General features: G+C 40.3%; 1 protein-coding gene across 2 annotated transcripts in view; it reads right to left on the bottom strand.

Annotated features, from left to right (window-relative positions):
- The window catches only part of LOC126187650 (trans-Golgi network integral membrane protein TGN38-like), a 65,233-nt gene that overhangs the window by 36,582 nt on the left and 10,372 nt on the right, over positions 1–18,279 (bottom strand). Inside the window, exons 2-3 of one of the 2 annotated variants that reach the window (XM_049928858.1) lie at positions 8,149–9,318; positions 2,935–3,068 (exon numbers count right to left, since the gene is read on the bottom strand). In XM_049928858.1, the coding sequence (XP_049784815.1) occupies positions 2,935–3,068; positions 8,149–9,318 (1,304 nt within the window). The remainder of the gene's footprint in view (positions 1–2,934; positions 3,069–8,148; positions 9,319–18,279) is intronic. The other variant, XM_049928859.1, reaches the window with a different exon arrangement.

Raw genomic sequence — 18,279 nt, 5'->3', positions numbered from 1 at the left:
TGTGAGTTGGAAAATTGTCCTAATCAACAAATTCAGTTAAAAATAAGGATAAGTATGTCTTTGCATCTCCCTATGATGTTCCACAATATGCTGTAATGTATCAATTCATGACTGGATAATGCCACAGACAGAGTACTATCCAGCTCACACATGTAGAAGGCACAGGTATTTGCTTCTTCACTGGTGGAGCTAAATTTCTAGTGGGCACTCTTAGTGGCCACTATTTGGAGTAAAAAATGCGTATATTGACTGGCAATGGCAGCAATTTTAGTGAAATTCTCTGCCATTGTCTGGATTATATTTTCCTGCGGGCCCATCTGGATACATCCATTTACTGTGTTTATGCATAAGTTCTAAGTGTTTTGAACTTTTCCCACTGCATGCAAATGTCGCATATTGGTGGAATGATCACAGTTAATCATGTTTGCCAGTTCTCGAGTACTCTGGCACAGATCACTGTGGATTAATGAATTTTAACCATCTTCATCAAAACACAAACGTCTTTCTGAACATGGACAGTCACTAATGTCAAAAATATCCTCCTTAAAATGAGAAAGCCATTTTCTTGCTGTGCTCTATCCAGTGACATTATCCCCAGACATCATGCAAATGTTTTGGCTGCCTCTGTTGTTGTCACCCCTCTCCTAAACTCAAACAGAAGAATATGTCATAAATGTTCTGACTTCTCTATTTCGCAGTCCATTTTCTAGCATCCACAGCTCATCACTTGACACTCCATTATCTAGCGTCCTCAGCGCCACTTTACTATCTCCGAATAACAAAATGACAATATGTAAACTCAAATAGCAGCAGTGAACTACAAATAAAAATAGATAATTGATGAGTAACCCATACCAACTGGAATACCAACATGCAAAACAAAAATGCTATGAACTTTTGCACCAAACTAATAGCACTGAAATGGTGACTGGACACCTTTCCCCTTGACCTGAAATTCTTTTGATGAAAACACACATCAGAGTGTACTTGCATGGACACAGTAACTGCTTGTAGTCTGGTGGTGAGGTGAGGATACTTTGAGTGGTAGGCACGGCTTAAAAATAGCTACTCTTCCTTCAACTTTCCTCCTACTAAAGTTTTCCTTCCCATGGAGGCTATATCCACCAAGTACAGGGACATCAATAACTTTAAAAACTGTGTGCAAAGACACATACTCTCGTCGTTTTTTCCTGTGATAAATATCTTAGTTCCTCCACAGTAACAGCTCACAGTTACAGAAGAGAGGTGCTCACCAGTGCCCTGCTGGAGAATCCCAGCACTAAAGCTGTGCCCAACCGAAGCAGGCAAAGTTTGCTCAGGAGCACATCGTTTGACATGGTAAGAGGCCACAAGTGACTTATCGAATACCATTGATGTGATAAATGTTACCCCCTTTCAAAAAAAAGATCATCCACCAAACTTCAATGACAAGTTTTGACCAAACATCATTCACATCTTTCAGTTACATGTTTTACTGACGGTGGTCACACAAATGTGCATAGAATGAGATACTCCCCATCAGCCACAGGCCCAGGTTATGCTGTTGTTCTCCTCCACTGTCTCTCATGATATCTCCATACTCACTTGCAGTCTGTGACAACTTTCTGCTGTAGTGATTGTTAAAATGTGTGTGCTTTATTTATTTAAGATCTGTGCATAGACAGTAGATCAAGAGGTCCAGGGCTGCCAAACATGAATTCAGCAGTCAGTTTTACTAATGACAAGATCGTTATTTAGTATCATTTGAAGGAATGCTAACATTGTGGTTAGCATTACAACAAACAAGAACAGGAATTTAGTCAAGCATAACCAAAAAACAAAGATAGCAGTCTATGTGCAAAGGGCCTAATATAAAAGGAACTGAGGTTCCTTTTCATTAGCTATTATTGTTTTATCCTGAATGATTCAGTGATTCCGCAAAAGATTTCAATTTCATGGACATGGCCAGCCAGTACCAGTCAGTTTTGTGTCATCTGTTTTTAGTAGTACTTTGGAGGTGCAGAACAACACTAAATAACGACATGCAGATGTATGTGCTATCTCTGGTTCCTTAAAGTGGTCTTACAAATTGGGAGTATAACTTCTTCCTTCACAGCAGGAACCACAAGAAGCTACATCGAAACTTATATGGCCACTACTTTACAACAGGCAGTGACCCTGTCCACTCCATTCCTGTACGAATTGTATATGGCTTTCAAGAACAGGCCTAGCCAAACGGCTGACTATCACAGCAAATCATGAATCATTGTTCTCACTGATGCAGCTTCTCTTTTTTACTAAGTTCCTCTCACACTGTCATGCTCATGCTGCAGCTCATAATAAGAAAATGAAACCTGTCAGAAAATGTGCATGAATAGTGCCATTTTTCAATAAAATTTTCTCAGTCCAGTACACAGTTTTAATCTACCGGAAAGTTTAATATCACAACAGTTTCTTCACAGAACTACAGAGTATCCAACTTAATTTCAGTATAGTTCATTTATGAGTATGGAGGAAACTTGGCAAAGAAAATGCGCGAATAAGATGAGTAATGTGGCTGGGTGGAGTGGGTGGAAGAGAGGAGCACAGGGAATGAGGAAGGGGCAAGAGAGGTGTAAAGAATGGTGATAGAAGGGCTGAGGAGAAGATGGGAGGAGGGGAGGGAAGAGGGGAGGGGAGGGGAGGCAAGAAGGAATGGAAAAGCAGCATTCCACTGTTGTTAAAGGTCATAAGAAATGGGCAACTACACTAATGGTAAGAGCTGACCACTTGTGACCAATAAAAGGAACCACAACACTAATTTATGGAAACAAAATTTGTGTAACTGTAGAAAGTCGTAATGTTTTAACCACTGATAACTTCATTTAACACATGGAGAGAAATTATATAAATCAGTTATAATGTCACTTGCAGCACTTTTCAAGCAACAAGCAGATGTTTAATACTAAAACTTACCTTCTGTTTATTGTGGAACAATAAGTACCCTACGATACAGAAAACCATTGTTGTCATGAAGTAAGCGAAGAAATGGGAATCATCATCATATTTTCCACGAATCACTGCAGTTCCAGCTCCCATATTATTTTTATCTGCAAAAAAAGGAGGAATTAATTTTTGAAATTGGTATTTACCTTTTTTAAGATTGCAGATAAAGCACAAAAGTCTGGTAAATGATCTTCAAACTTTAAGATACTGCAACATTTTCTTCATTTGAATGCAATGGAATTTACCCTATTCTACAGATGTATTACTTAATATAAGAATATCTGACTAAACAGTAATAAATAATGTGAATTAACCTGGGCTGCAAAATCATTTGGAAAATTTAATTTCTTGTATTCTTTTAGTTGCAATGAAAACATAAAATGTCACTTCAGTCATCAACCGTATTACAGAAACCCAATGAAGAAATTTATATTTATGCTTTCAGTTTGGAAGATTATTTTGCTTCACACATTTGCCTACCCATTGTCTCCTTTGTCTTTTCACAAAGTGCAGCTACTTACAGTTATTGCCATGGTTTATTTACACAATGCTCTTTTTGCCCAAGCTCTCACCTTCCAACTCCTAACTTCTTCAACCTTTTGCCAGAACACTGCCACTGCTGAAGCTTCCAGTCACAGCACACTATCACCTTCATATAAATTCACTCTCCTATATACTTTCAGTAAATGTACAGAGCCATCTAATTTAGTGCCACTAGAAGTACTTATATCTACAGAATGAACATTTTTTTTTAAATCAGAGGCAATGTTAATCTACTCACTCTACCAACTAATGGAGCACAGGAAGGTACCTTCGGTACAGCCAATAAATAAAAATTGTGTGAGTATTGCCTGACACAGACTTTACAGTCTGATGGCATATGATCACCAAACTACTTATGTTGATCCCTAGATTTAGGCAGGTAGTTTTGTCAGCAACAAAAATGGATGTGCTGCTCATCAACCCACACTGTAGACAATGTGGTAAGATAGTTTCTATTTCTGCTACCCTGTCAACTGGAATACTTTACAAAACATACAAAGAATTACAGATTACTAAATGAAAATTTTTACTGAAGACTCATGAGCTGTGGCATCCAGCCAGAATATGAACTGGTCAAATTGATCCGAGATTCTGAGATTTTGCACTCGGGCCTGGACTGAGACTGCTGTGAGCGTAACTCTGTCAAGGCTTAGCACAATTTGAAAAAAAAAAAAAAAAAAAAAAAAAAATTGGGTTTATGTCCCTTGGATGATGAGGTCATTAGAGACACAGTTCAAATTGGGATTGGGAAAGAATGCGGAAGGAAGTCAGCTATTAAAGGGAAGTATGGGAAACATAAATTTGGTTCACTGGATAGCGATTTGAACTACTGGCCACCCAAACCTGAGTCCAGTGTCTTAATGAGTACACCAACTCACTTGGTGCTCAGCAAAAATCAGATGTTTGGTCGAATTCTTCATACTACGGCAGGCTAGTGTGTCATTCATAAGGTTGTTGTCACATGCAAGAGCTTAAAAGCATGTTAATCAAAAACCTGAACTGAACACAGTAATTCTTGCCACATATTCTCACTATGGAGAAGTTTCATGGACACATACTGGTAACTATTTACGTAATGTCTGTTAATGCCAACATTTTGGAGAGCTATGAAAGCCATCCTTTCAAGCCAGACATGAAAGGAGAATACACTACAAATCCAAACAATACTAACACTGTCATTCTTAATGTTGGGTTTAAAGTTGGTGGCTTTGTACGAAATTCCTCCTAATCACTGAGAGGGCCACAAAGAGGGGCAAGATGACATTTAAGGTGATGGATTGACCTGAGACGCATGATCTCAGTCCTAAAATAGAAAATCCTTTAAGTTGGCTACGTGTGTAATGTACAGAAACTGCACTTGGTTGGTTCTGTGACACCTTCTACACTAGTGTGCCACATTTAAAACAATCTAGTGTAAGGTTACACACTCCAGTTACTGAACATAAGCCACATGCACTATATCTAGAAATGAACTAAACACGCTCAGATTAGCTATTAGAGATGAAAATGTGTGTATAAGAAATGTTGACAAAAGAAATAAGGTGACAGAGGAAATATGCGAATGATGATGTCATATGAAGGAATGGCAGTGCATCGACAGTGAGGAAATGAAAAGCTTGCAAACAGCATATAAGCACTGTGTGATGAGTGAAGTGTTGTGTGGTGTCAGTTAACAAGAACACACCCAATTGTAAAACAATGATGGAAACTCCTGGATGGTATAATAATCAGCTATATGTAATTGTAAGTTATCTCACAAATCACGAGTCACAAACAAAGCATCACGGGCAACTACAATACAACATTTGAGTAGTCAACAGCTCGCCATTATGCGACTCTTATCTGCCTCCACACATAGGAGTAATGCATCGAATGTGCCATACGCTTTGACCATTAACTTTTCACCTCTATGCCTCAGCACTGCTTCACCATCAGAATAATTCCTAAAACACATTACTGAAGTGCACTGGAAGGGAGTACCTAAGGGACCCCTTCCTAGCGAGAGAAGCCGAAGAAGACTTACGCTTCTCTGGCTTAGAAATAGGGACTGATGGACTGATGTCACCAATGGTTTGGGGGGGGGGGGTGCAGCTCCCAAGGTAGGTGGTGGGTGTTGTGGGAGCAACAGGGAGGGAAGTGCCCCCCCTCCCCCCCCCCCACCATCAAGGGGGCAAAGGAGGCAGGAGTCATTTTACGGCTCTGAGAGCTGACTGCAATTGGTTCAACGGATGGGGCTGCAACAGTAGTGGCGTAAGATCTTGTCACGCGCACGGGATGGAGCCTTTCAAATTTCCTTTTAGTCTCAGTGTGTAGATTACTCGGTCCAGGGTCTTTTCTTCCATTATCTTCCTTTCTTTCTGTAGAATCTTACAGTCCGGCAAGCAAGGGGGATGGTGCTCTGCACAGTTAACGCAGATGGGAGATGGGGCACATGGAGTATTGGGATGGGATGGATGACCACAATCTCGACATATGACGCTGGAAGCACAGCAGGAAGACATATGGCCGAACTTCCAACACTTAAAGCACTGCATCAGGGGAGGGATATATGGCTTGACATCACAGTGGTAGACCATCACCTTCACATTCTCGGGTAATGTGTAACGCTTTAAGGCCAAGATGAAGGCACCGGTGGCAACCTGATTATCCCTCGGACCCCGGTGGACGCGCTGGACGAATTGGACACCTCGTCACTCTAAGTTGGCGCGCAGCTCGTCATCGGACTGTAACACAAGATCCCTGTGGAAGATAATGACCTGGACCATATTTAAGCTTTTATGGGGTGTGATAATAACAGAAACATCCCCCAGCTTCTTACAAGTGAGTAATGCCCGTGACTGGGCAAAGGATGCTGTTTTTATCAAGACTGACCCAGACCACATTTTTGACAAGCCCTCTGCCTCCCCACACTTGTCCTCTAAATGCTCTACAAAGAACTGAGGCTTCATGGACACAAAAAGGATTCCCCATCAGCTCTCGTACATACTAAATACCGGGGCAAATAAATCTCGCTGTCATTCTTAGCCTTTCGTTCCTTCCAAGGTGTGGCCAGGGAGAGGAACGATTTGGGGTCATATACATTTGCATTAAATTGAGCCCTCGAACACTTAAGAGACTGCTGGCAGCTGGCCACCAGCAAGAGATGATGTACCATGCTTCATTGCGGGTCATCCGCCCGATGCCACCCACTCCGACCAAGGGCCGTCCCCACGGGTGCCATCCAGCCGCAGCAACAGCCACCTGGCAGGATGGCCATTGCCAGGAGTCCCAATGCCCCAGGGAGACAGGCATCTACTCCTTGGCATACGTGGGAAGTTAATGGCACAGGTACCAGCAGAGCAATTCCTGTGTTGTGAACAACCAACAGGGTACATGGTGGCCCCACCATAACGGACTGGCTACTGTGCTGGATATTAGACGCAAAGAAGTCCATGGTCATCGTCGGTGCAGATGGTGGAAACTGCACCCAAGAATGTATCCTCGCCCAAGAGATGGAGAATGAGCAGGGCTGTAATGTGACGATGGGAAAGTGGGCTAAAGATCTCAATGCACAATGGATACGATGCACCAAGTACAGTGCCCTTCCCCAATTGGCTCGCTCTTCGGAAAAATTTGGAAATATGGAGGTCAAACCCTACAGGTAACGATCACATAATGGCCGAAATGTGTGAAACTCCTTTTAGTCACCTCTTACGACAGGCAGGAATACCGCGGGCCTATTCTTACCCCCGAACCCGCAGGGGGGGCTCGAAGTAAAGCGACTTCTGGCTCCACTGGTACAGAGGTTCACAATGCAGCTGAGACAATCACCGCTCTGAGCTCTCAAGATACACAAGATATGGCCCAACAGACTTCTCAACACAGCTGTGATGTGCACACAGGCATGCTTAGCAAGCCACAGACACCAGCAGAAGCCAGCACGTTCACACTATAATGATGGTGAGATTTACGGGCAGCGCTGGCAGTATAAGTCATGATGAATTTAATGACAAAAGTAGCCCAACAATTTTAATTATATTCCAAGAATAAATGCAATCACTGCTATTACGCTGCTGATTTGGGTCAGTTAAAATTTAATATGTTAAGTTGTTGTTGTTGTTGCACCTGGAGCAACTTCTGCTGAATTACTTGACAATGTTTTTAATGAATTCAACTTGTGGCAATAACCTCAGGAATTTATTGTATCCTTGAATTTCATTTCATTTCATAGCTATTCATGTCTGTGAATTTATTGTATCCTTGAATTTCATTTCATTTCATAGCTATTCATGTCTGTGTATCATTAAGGAAACTATTTGATTACTCCCACCCACAGTTCCATTGCTGTGCCAAAAATAATAAAAAAAAAGCATTTATTACCTCTGTTGCATACACTTTAACCAGTATGGTTCAGCATGAGGGAGATATCTAGACAGATAACTAACTAGCACCATTTCTCACTTTCTTTAATAACAAGGAAGTTATCACAAAATGATGCTTTAATGTGAATGCAGCTAATTAACTATGCTGTTATCTGGATGGGACACGTTCCCTTTGTTTTCACAAGGCAAATATTTTTATGCAACAGAAGCATTTTAAGAACTGTATATACTTTATCTACAACAATATCATGCAAATTCTACAATGGAGAAAGAAACTTACCTACATCAAAGGCATCAGAATCAGGTGTACCATAATCTAAACCTGTTCCTCCACCACTAGGGTACCCTGTGTTGTCATTTGACTCACCATCTTCTGGATTGTGCGTGTCTTGTTCTTGTACACCAGCTCCTGTATTCTCTGTGAACTGCATTTCCTCGCTGACTGCCTTCTGTGTACCATCTCTGCCCGACTGTTGTGCAGTTTGAGAATTTTCATTTGTATATGCTTTTCCATTATTCTGAGTGGTTGTTTGCTCATCAATATTGCTCTTTGGCATTATTTCAGTCATGCTACTAATTTGTATCTCTGCCTCATCCTGTGGGGAACTTTCTGTTTCTTTATTCTCAGCTTGTGACTTTTTGCCATAAACAACACCTTTGTCTTCCTCGACATTTGGCACCTTGGAAATACTTGCCCCTTTCTGATGGGCTGTATCTACTTTCTTGGATGTTAATCTATTTTCAATGGTACTGATCTTTTCTTGTACGTTAGACCCTGTTGCAGTAACCTGGTCATTTTTATTATCATCAGAACTCTCGGGCAATGCAACTGAAGAATGCTGTGGTTCCTTTTCCCCAGATAGTGTGTCTGGCTTTCCCTGGTTTTCATTTTCAGTTACTAATCCTCTAGTATTATTTGAGTCCTTCTTCAAGTTTTCAGTTTTCTTCAATCTATCACTGACAATATTCATGTTTGTAGTGGTAAGAGCATTCCCCTCCTGTGTTCCACTTGAAGATTCATCCTTCGCTCTACCTGCAACTGGCATCTCTTGGCCACTAGTCACCTTTGGCTTCTCTTTAACTGAGCCAGGTCCTGTTAGGTTTACCTGTTGTGTCAGTCCATCCAGTTTACCTACATCAACTGCTGATGCCGAATTTATTCCCTGAGACGTTTGTTCCTGGTGGTTACTTTCTGTCATTTGTACTGGAGATTTATCATCTCCATGTAATTTTTGTTCTTTAGATGCCTGTGCCTTTTCTTCATCAGTTACAACACCTTTACCACTGGCTTTCGGTTTCTGTTCATCAGGAATTCTATTGGGAACCTGTCCCATAACATTTCTTGACTGCTCAGAGACTCCATCATCATCGTTATCTGCTTTTTGACCAGGTAGTGTAGTTGAAGGAGTTTGAGCACCACTTCCAATACGATTTTCTTTGGAATGAAGACCTGTAAAAATTAAAATAAACACAGATAATGATGAAAATTTAAAAAAAAAAAAAATCATTGTGGAAGGTCTTCAAAAGCAAATTTCTATCTTCACCATAACACTGAACATGATGAAGACAGCAAAAACACATTGTAAGTGTAATTTATCACATCCACCAATAAGCAAAACATTAAAGTTACAACACTGCCCCCATCTTGGCATTCACAGGACATGGAAAAAGCACTTCCCTAACCATATCTTTCAGCACCTCATCAAAACAAATAGGTCTGTCACCGCAATATTTTACAGAAAATAAAATTATCAATTAGATGATGACCATCTATAAATAAGCGGTACTCATCCAGAGATTATCTTGTTTGCACACCGAAGTGAATAAAACAGTAGAGCCTAGAGGCTCTGTCTACTACCTTCTGTACATATAACCAATTATGAGTCCTTTACACTAAGTCAAGTTCATGCACAGGCTCTGTTAAGGCAAAAATATATGGTGTGAACAAACATAGATCTGTTCATGTAACAATGAAGCACTCAGCTGCAGTAATTTAGAGAAACACTGAGTACTTTATTAGGATGGATAGCCTTAGATTCTATGTCTAAACTTATCATTTATGACAATGAAAACAATCAATTATTGACAAAATGATTTAATTGGACAGATAAAAAAATCCCTTCTGCTTGAAGGAGTCACTGGCTCTGAAAGCATGCCAATTACAATAGTCTTTTATGTGTGTGTTCTGCCGCCACTTAATGAGTAGATTTTATCTATCCAATTAAATAACTTATCATTTACAAATATTATTTCACCACTCCAAGATAATCTACGTCAGTATGAACGATACCATCAAACACCAGCAAAATACAACTGTGCTTATTAAAATAAATTTCTTTAATGTTTGCCCAACAAGGACTACACACACGTCTGTATTGCTCTTGGCTTTCTTGCATCCTTTCCTTTCAAATATTCCTTCCTCCAAGCTACAAATTATGCATTCTCCTCAGATGTAAGATAAAAACTTCAATAAACTTCAATGTAAATGGAATAAACATGAAGCTCTGTTATCAAGGGCAGGGACTCAATTCAAATTTGACAAGAAACTTAATTTTGTAAGACTAAAAATCGTTTCTACAATAACAGACCTTTTAGCTGAAAGTGGCAAGTTAGTGGTTAAAGTCTTAAATGTTGTCTTCAGGCAACTGTCAACAGCGGGTATACGTTTCAGGAACCTCCTAACACTTGGTTCCATTAGAAAAATTTATTAATTTGCCACTGGTTTCGGTCAACAACCGTAATCTGGACAAAAAATTGGCTAATGCAAGGAATGTGTCAATCATGCTGAACCATAAAATCACTGCAGCACTCAAATTCATGAATAATAATAATAATAATAATAATAATAATAATAATAATAATAATTACAGATAACATTAACTTTCCCAATCAGCAACCTTTGTCATGCACACAACAGGAAACTGGACATGTTGTTCTATATTATTACTGAAGTTGAGAATTAATACAATTTTTATGGTTCAAAATGATTGGCATATGTCTTGCATTAGCCAATTTTTCATGCCAGATGATGGTAACTGACAGAAATGAGTAGCAAATTAAGAAACTGTTCTAATGCAGTGTTATGAGTTTCCTGTAAAATAATAACAGCAGGGCTATTCCACGTGACAGAATGGAACATTTGCATTACATTTTAACACATTTCAAATTCCAAAATAAAATTTCTATTTAAGCAATAACACACTCTCTGTGGCCATAAAATGGTATAGACAGAAATATAATTTTAATAGTCAAATTATTGAAATGTCCTTTAGTGCTGTGTAAATAAGTAAAGATTTGTGTGTGACAAAATGGGACTCTCACAGAATGTAAACATACAGTAGTAAGATACTAGCATAAGAACTCCATGATACTACAGCCAACTGGATTCCAAATTTTTTATGCTTCATAAGTCAAGAGGCCATCTGCACTAAAAATCTTCTATTCCCATCTGTTATTTCAATATTAAAATTATTTCTTCTGGCAACAGAATGGGTCAAACACTGTGACAGAATGGGAGTAGTACCACAGAATTTCAGATTAATCTGTTTTATTTCGAAAATTTCCAAATGAATGCATATACTTTTCTTTTTAGCCGCAAGTACACCAGCCTATGAAATATTGGTATCCAAGCCACAGAATGAAAACCTATGTTGATGCTTAGTATCAGGCAAATGAAGTCTGAAGAATGTTATACCTTTGTAACCATGCTATATTATCAGCTGGAAGTGTAAATTTAGAAAAAATAGATGGCTGCTCGCAACAAAGAAGGTGATGAGTCACAAGCAGGGGCAAATAAAGAAGACTGCTGAAATAGTTAACCTTTCCGACAAAGTCCTTCTTCAGAAATAGGAGCACTCATACATTTACACAAGCACAACTCGCACATACATGGCCACTGCCTCCAGGTGTTAGGATCCAACTCAGCAGTTGCTGAAACAACAGGGACAAAAAAATGATCCATTGAAAAACTTACTTAGACGACCAACACATAATCTAGCACCAGAGATCAGTTTTGCCAACTTATCTGTTAGAGAGACCACAAAAATCATAAGGTAATTAAAAAGTACAATTGGAGCCACGAATGATAGAAGTCAAATTTAATCTTCTTCTGCACAGCTACATCACACATTCTCTGACAGCCAATGAGTGTTCAGTAATGTTTTAATTGCTCTGTTGTGAATGCTGTAGCTTCTGCAAGCATTAAACATGACTTTAGTCAGTTGTTTAGCGAATTTCTGTTCCATTTGTTGCAAGATGTCATCACAGATGGCGGTGCTAAGTGACAAATCCTGCATAAGCAACCGAGAGACAAATTGCAAGATATGTGATTTCTTCAAGCGCATGCATGTACTGCAACTTTCACTTGGAATCGGCAACCATGCAGTCCCCATCCATGCCTTGATGTGCGCGAACCACCATCGTTCGTGGATCGAACTATAGTAACTCTTCTGGCTATGATGGTATCTCAGCCAAAATAGAGAGCTCTTGTGCTTACTTGGTAGTACTATCACTGAGTTACCTCTGCAACCGAAGTACGCATCGGTAACACAAATATACACATATGTGGAGGCAAAACAACAGATCTCTAATTGTAGACTGCTCCTTGTGTTCTAAAAATTTTTGAGATAGTTTTTTATGACAGAATGCTGAATCATTCTGAAAATAACTTCTAAAGAACAGCTTAGTTTGGCTTCCACAGAGCCTTCTCTACTGAGAATGCAATACATGATCTTAAAAACTCTATTCTCCTATAACCAGACAAAAAGATTCTTCTGTGGGCATTTTCTGTGATCTTTTGAAGGTCTCCGATTGTGCAGGTCATATCTTAACAACAGAAAACATATACTAACTGTAGCAAACAATATGACACGAATAAAATTAAATTCCAAGTGATGAAACATAGTCTCAGATAAAAAACACTAGGGAAATGCAATCAGTCTGCAGAGGAGACTACATACAAAACACTTGTGTCACCCATCATCTTTGGGAACTGTATCAAACAGGAGAGGGGTTATTGAATGTATACAGAAAAGGGCAGCACAAATGGTCACAGGGCCAACTGGCCTCAACACCTGGTGACAGTGACAGTGACCGTGTGTGTGTGTGTGTGTGTGTGTGTGTGTGTGTGTGTGTGTGTTTTGCCTTCCCCCCCCCCCCCCCCCCCTCGGGAAATTGACTTTATCTGTAAACATTTCAGCAGTCCCTTTCATTGTTCTTGCAGTGACTCAATGCATCCTCTAAAAGTGGTGAGTAGCAATCTATTCCTTCCGTTTTGATGTTATTCCATCTTGGACTTTCCACTGTTTAGGTGTGAATTTGGTGGGTTAACTATAGCATTCTATACCACTTCAACTCATAAGCAAACCTATGTTAAACTTCAGATTATGCTACATATAATTCTGTTTCCACCCCCAAAACTTCCAAATCTAATATAGGTGCAAAACAAGTATTGTCAATATCTCTTTCTGTTTACGTAGATATTGACCTCAAAAATAGCATCATCATTATATTATGGGATGAAGTTGGCATCCAGTATCTGCGGGTTCAGCTGATTCAATCTACTGTCTGCAACATTCTTTCTTGGGACTGTTACTTCTTGTTCATCAATGTGTACTGTTAGAATTCTGCCTATGAAGAGTATAATTGACTTTTTGGTTGCAAATTATCAGCAACATTGGAACATACACACAAATTTTTCTTTTTCACACTCATCTAACTTCGTTATTTTAGCGTGTACTCAGCAATCACTGTTGCTGTTTTTCCTGAAACAAAGATAAAATCAAAAGAATTTCTGGCGTGGAGTGCTCTTCATAAATTATCATGTAAAGTGATAGCACTTCCATACAGTGTGCAGAGTGTGTGTCAGGTGTCGCATGGATATCATGAATAGCTCCATCAAATAAAGACTTGTGCTGCTGAACTTTATCTTTAGGGCACAATGTCACCACAACTGATTTTCTCTCTTTTTAGCAATCTCAATCCCATGAAAGGACACTGCATTTGAAACCCAATATTTTCCACCAAAATTTGCCTATTATAACAACACAGATTTCACTGCCAGCTCCTTCAAAACCATCTTTTCAACGAACTTACTAGCATGCTATGTTAGGCCAATACTATATAGAACATCATCACTGTAATCATGCTGGGGCCAGTCATAACTGAAGAAATGTTAAGAAAAACTTCTTGTTGTTTTTGTTGTTGTCATTGTTGTTTAATTGGCCCAAAGACTGGTGTGATGCTTCTCTCCGTGTTAGACTGCCCCACGCAAGACTCTCCATCCCTGCATAACTACTGCAGCCAACATCCATTTGAACCTGCTTCCTATGTTCACATCTTGTCTCCCTATACAGTTTTTACCCCCTCCGCACACTTCTTTCCACTACCAAACAAACAATTTCTTGATGCTTCAGGATGTGTCCTATCAACTGACCTTTTCTTTTAATCAAGGTGCGATATAAATTTCAGTTCTTTCCAATTTCAGTAGCTCCTCGTTTGTTATTCAATCTACCCACCAAATTTTCAGTGTTCTTCCATAGAACTTTTCAAAAGTTTCTATTTCCTTCATGTCCATGTTTCACTCCCATACCAGGCTACATTCCTGACACATACTTTCATAAAATATTTCCTAACATTTAAATTGATATTACAAGTTGACAAATTGCTCCTTCAGAATAGTTTTCTTGCTACTGCCAGTCTGCATTTTATATCTTCTCTAATTTGCCCCAGATAAGTTACTTCACTGCACAAATAGCAAATCTCATCTATCACTTTCAGTTTATTTCCTAATCTAACTCCCACAGCATCACCTGGTTTAGTTCATTTCCTAATCTAACTCCCACACCATCACCTGGTTTAATTTAATTTCATTCGATTACCTTTATTTTATTTTTGTTGATGTTCATCTTATAATCTCTTTTCAGGAGACTATCTATTCCATTAAATCATTTTTTCAAATCCTTTGCAATCTTCTGCAGATAACAATGTCAATGTCAAACTTTAAAGTTTCTATTTTTTTCTCAATGAACTGCAATTACCTTTCCAAATTTTGCATTGGTTTCCTTTAATGCTTGTCGAATGCACAAACTGAGTAGTATTGTGGATAGGCTACAGCCCAGTTTCACTCCCTAATCAATTATGGCTTCCTTTTCATTTCCTCTGACTTTTTATAACTGCAGTCTGCTTTCTTTACAAACTGTAAATAACCTTTCACTCCCTGGATTTTTAACCCTACTACCTTCACAGTTTTAAGTCCAGATAATATTGTCAAAGGCTTTCTCTAAATCTACAAATGCTATAAACCAAAGTTTTGTCTTTCTTCAACCTACCTTTTACAATAAGTCGTAGGATCAGCACTGCCTTGCATGTTTCTACATTTTGCCAGAGCCCGAACTGATATTCCCAGGGGTGAACTTTTACTAGTTTTTCCATTCCTCTGTGCATAATTTGTATTTAAAAACTGTTGGTTCGATAGTAATCACATCTGTCAGCACCTGCCTCGTTTGGTGTTGCAGATTTTAAATTCTGAGGGTCTTTGGCCAGTCTCATGTATTTTGCACACCAAGTGTAATAGTTTTCTCATAGCTGGCTCTCCCATCAATATTAATAGTACCGAGGGATTGCCAACTACTCCAAGAGCCTTTATCGACTTAGATAATTTAGTTTCCCATCTCACCTTCATTTACTTCCGGTAAGTTTATTTCTCCTGTAGATTCTCTCTTGTAGAGTCTATTCCCTCCTTGTTTCAGCTTTTCCTTCTTTGCTTAGTACTGGCCTGCCATTTGAGCTCTTCATATTCAATCAGTTACTTCTCTTTTCTTCATGGATCTCTTTAATCTTCCTATAGGCAGTATCTATCTTTCCCTTAGTTATACATACTTTACAGCCTTACATCTGTGCTCTAATCATTCTTCCTTCACTATTTTACACTTTCTCCAATCTCATTTTTTAGACTTCTGTATTCCCTTTCGCCTACTTCATTTGCTGTATTTTTATATTTTCTACTTTCATCAGTTAAATTCAGCACCTCCTGTGTTATACAGGGAATATTGCTAGACCTTGCCTTTTTTACCTATGCAATCTGCTGCCTTACATGCATTAAGTTGACAAAAGTCATGGGATAGCAATATGCACATATACAGATGGCAGCAGTGTTGCATACAATGATATAAAAGGTCCGTACATTAGTGGGCTGACATTTGTACTCAGATGAAAAGGTTTCTAACATGATTGTAGGTGCACAATGGGAATTAACTGACATTGAATGCAGCATGGTAGTTGGAGCATTCAATTTCAGAAATTGTTGTGGAATTCAACACTCAGAGATACAAATTGTCAAGAGTGTGCCAAGAACACCAAATTACCTCTCACTAGAGACAATGTAGTGGCCGACTGACTTCACTTAACAACTGAGAGCAGCATGGTTTGCTTAGATTTTTCAGTGCTAACAGACATGCAACATGGCTGGCTGACCGTGAGAATAAAAAAGGAGAAGCCAGCCACTCTGCAACACATTAAAACCTCCACTCTAAAAGCCCTAGGGTGGAGGATACAGAGGGACAAAGGACATGCGCTAAAACTCAGATCAAATTATAAAACCCACCCTCACTAATAAAACGTAAATCTAAAGTTGCTGTTGAGGCACTGTCGCCAACACCAAATGTAGGGTGCTGGGAAAGTTAAAAGTTCACCGCAGAGCGGCTAAAAGAGGGCAGTCCAGCAAGAAGTGAACGACCATCATTTGGGAGCCACAGCGACACTGAGATGGGTCCTCGTGAAGGAGAAGGTAACCATGTGTGAGCCACATATGGCCAATGCAGAGCCAACAAAGGACAACTGATTCCCTGCGAAAAGCCCGCAGGGAAAACTTCCACACATTCACTGTCTCCTTAATGACATGCAGTTTGTTGTGCATACTGTTATGCCACTCTGTCTCCCTAAGCCAAAAAACCTGGATGTTCACTACCAAAGGGTGGCGAGGGTAGCACTGATCGATAGCTTCTAAGGTGCTCAGGGAGTCATAACACAGAAGAAATGACTACCCAGAATAGGAACGGATGTACTGAAGTGCACAAGAGATGACCACAAACTCTGCAGTGAATACACTGCAGCCAGCAGGCAAGGAATGCTGTTCAGTATGGCCTCTGAGGACATAGGCAAAGGCAACATCACCATCAGCCACTGAGCCAGCAGTGTAAACAACATCAGAGCCCCGGAACATGTCAAGAATTGAGAGGAAGTGACAGTGGAGAGCAGCGGGGCTAACGGAGTCCTTAGGGTCACGCAAAAGCTCCAGATGAAGCTTCGGCCAAGTTGTACAGCATGGAGGTGTACATGAATGGACCCCAAGTAGAGGTGGTAAAGGGAAAACTGCTGCAAGTGGGAAAAGGAGAAGGTAATTCGGATGCTCAGGAGAACTACGAATGTGTGCAACATAACTGGCGAGCAGCTGTGCACATCGGATCTGCAATGGAGGGACTCGGGCCTCTAACAGGACACTGGTCACCAGGCTCATTTTAAAAGCTCCCATCACTAGTCAAATGCCACACTGGTGCACTGGGTCTAGTAAACACAATGCTGAGGGCACTGGCGAACTGTAAACCAGACTCCCATAGTCAAGGCGGGATTGAACAAGGGCTCTGTAGAGCTGCAGCAGCATACAGTGATCTGCGCCACAGTTGGTGTTGCTCAGGCAGTGGACAGCATTGAGGTGCTGCCAGCACTAACACTTAGGCTGACAAAGATGAGGTATCCAAATCAATCAGGCATCGAAAACCAGTCCTAAGAATCGACATGTCTCCACTACAGTGAGTGAATCGTCATTAAGATAAAGTTCAGGTTCTGGATGAACGGAATGACGCCGACATGACTTCGTGGCTGAAACCTGGAAGCCACGGGCAAGAGCCCATGAACGCGCCTTGTGAATGGCTCCCTGTAGGCACCACTCAGCAACACCAGTACTGGAGGAGCAATACGAAATGCAGAAGTCATCCGCATAGAAAGAAGGGGAGAGAAACGGCCCTACAGTTGCTGTTAGGCAGTTAATGGCCACTAAAAATAGAGATATACTCAATACAGAGCCCTGTGGAACACCATTCTCCTGAATACAGGGGGAACTATGGGAGGCACCAACTTGGACACAGAAAGTCGGAGCAACAGGAAGTTATGGACAAAAATCGGAAGCGGGCCCCGGAGACCCACTCATACGATGTGGCAAGGATATGATGTCAATAGGTTGTGTCGTATGCTTTACACAAGTAAAGAAAGATGACAACCAGATATTGGCGTCTGGAAAAAGCTGTTTGGATGGCAGACTTGAGAGACACAAGATAATCAGTGGTAGAGCGACCCTGGTGGAAGCCGCTCTGACATGGAGCCAGTAGGTCACGTGACTCCAGTACCTAATACAACC

Source organism: Schistocerca cancellata, chromosome 5 (genome assembly GCF_023864275.1).
Source record: "Schistocerca cancellata isolate TAMUIC-IGC-003103 chromosome 5, iqSchCanc2.1, whole genome shotgun sequence".
In the NCBI taxonomy this organism is placed as follows: Eukaryota; Metazoa; Arthropoda; class Insecta; order Orthoptera; family Acrididae; genus Schistocerca; species Schistocerca cancellata.
Note: the sequence above shows the minus strand (reverse complement) of the source record. Positions and strands in the feature narration are given on the sequence as shown.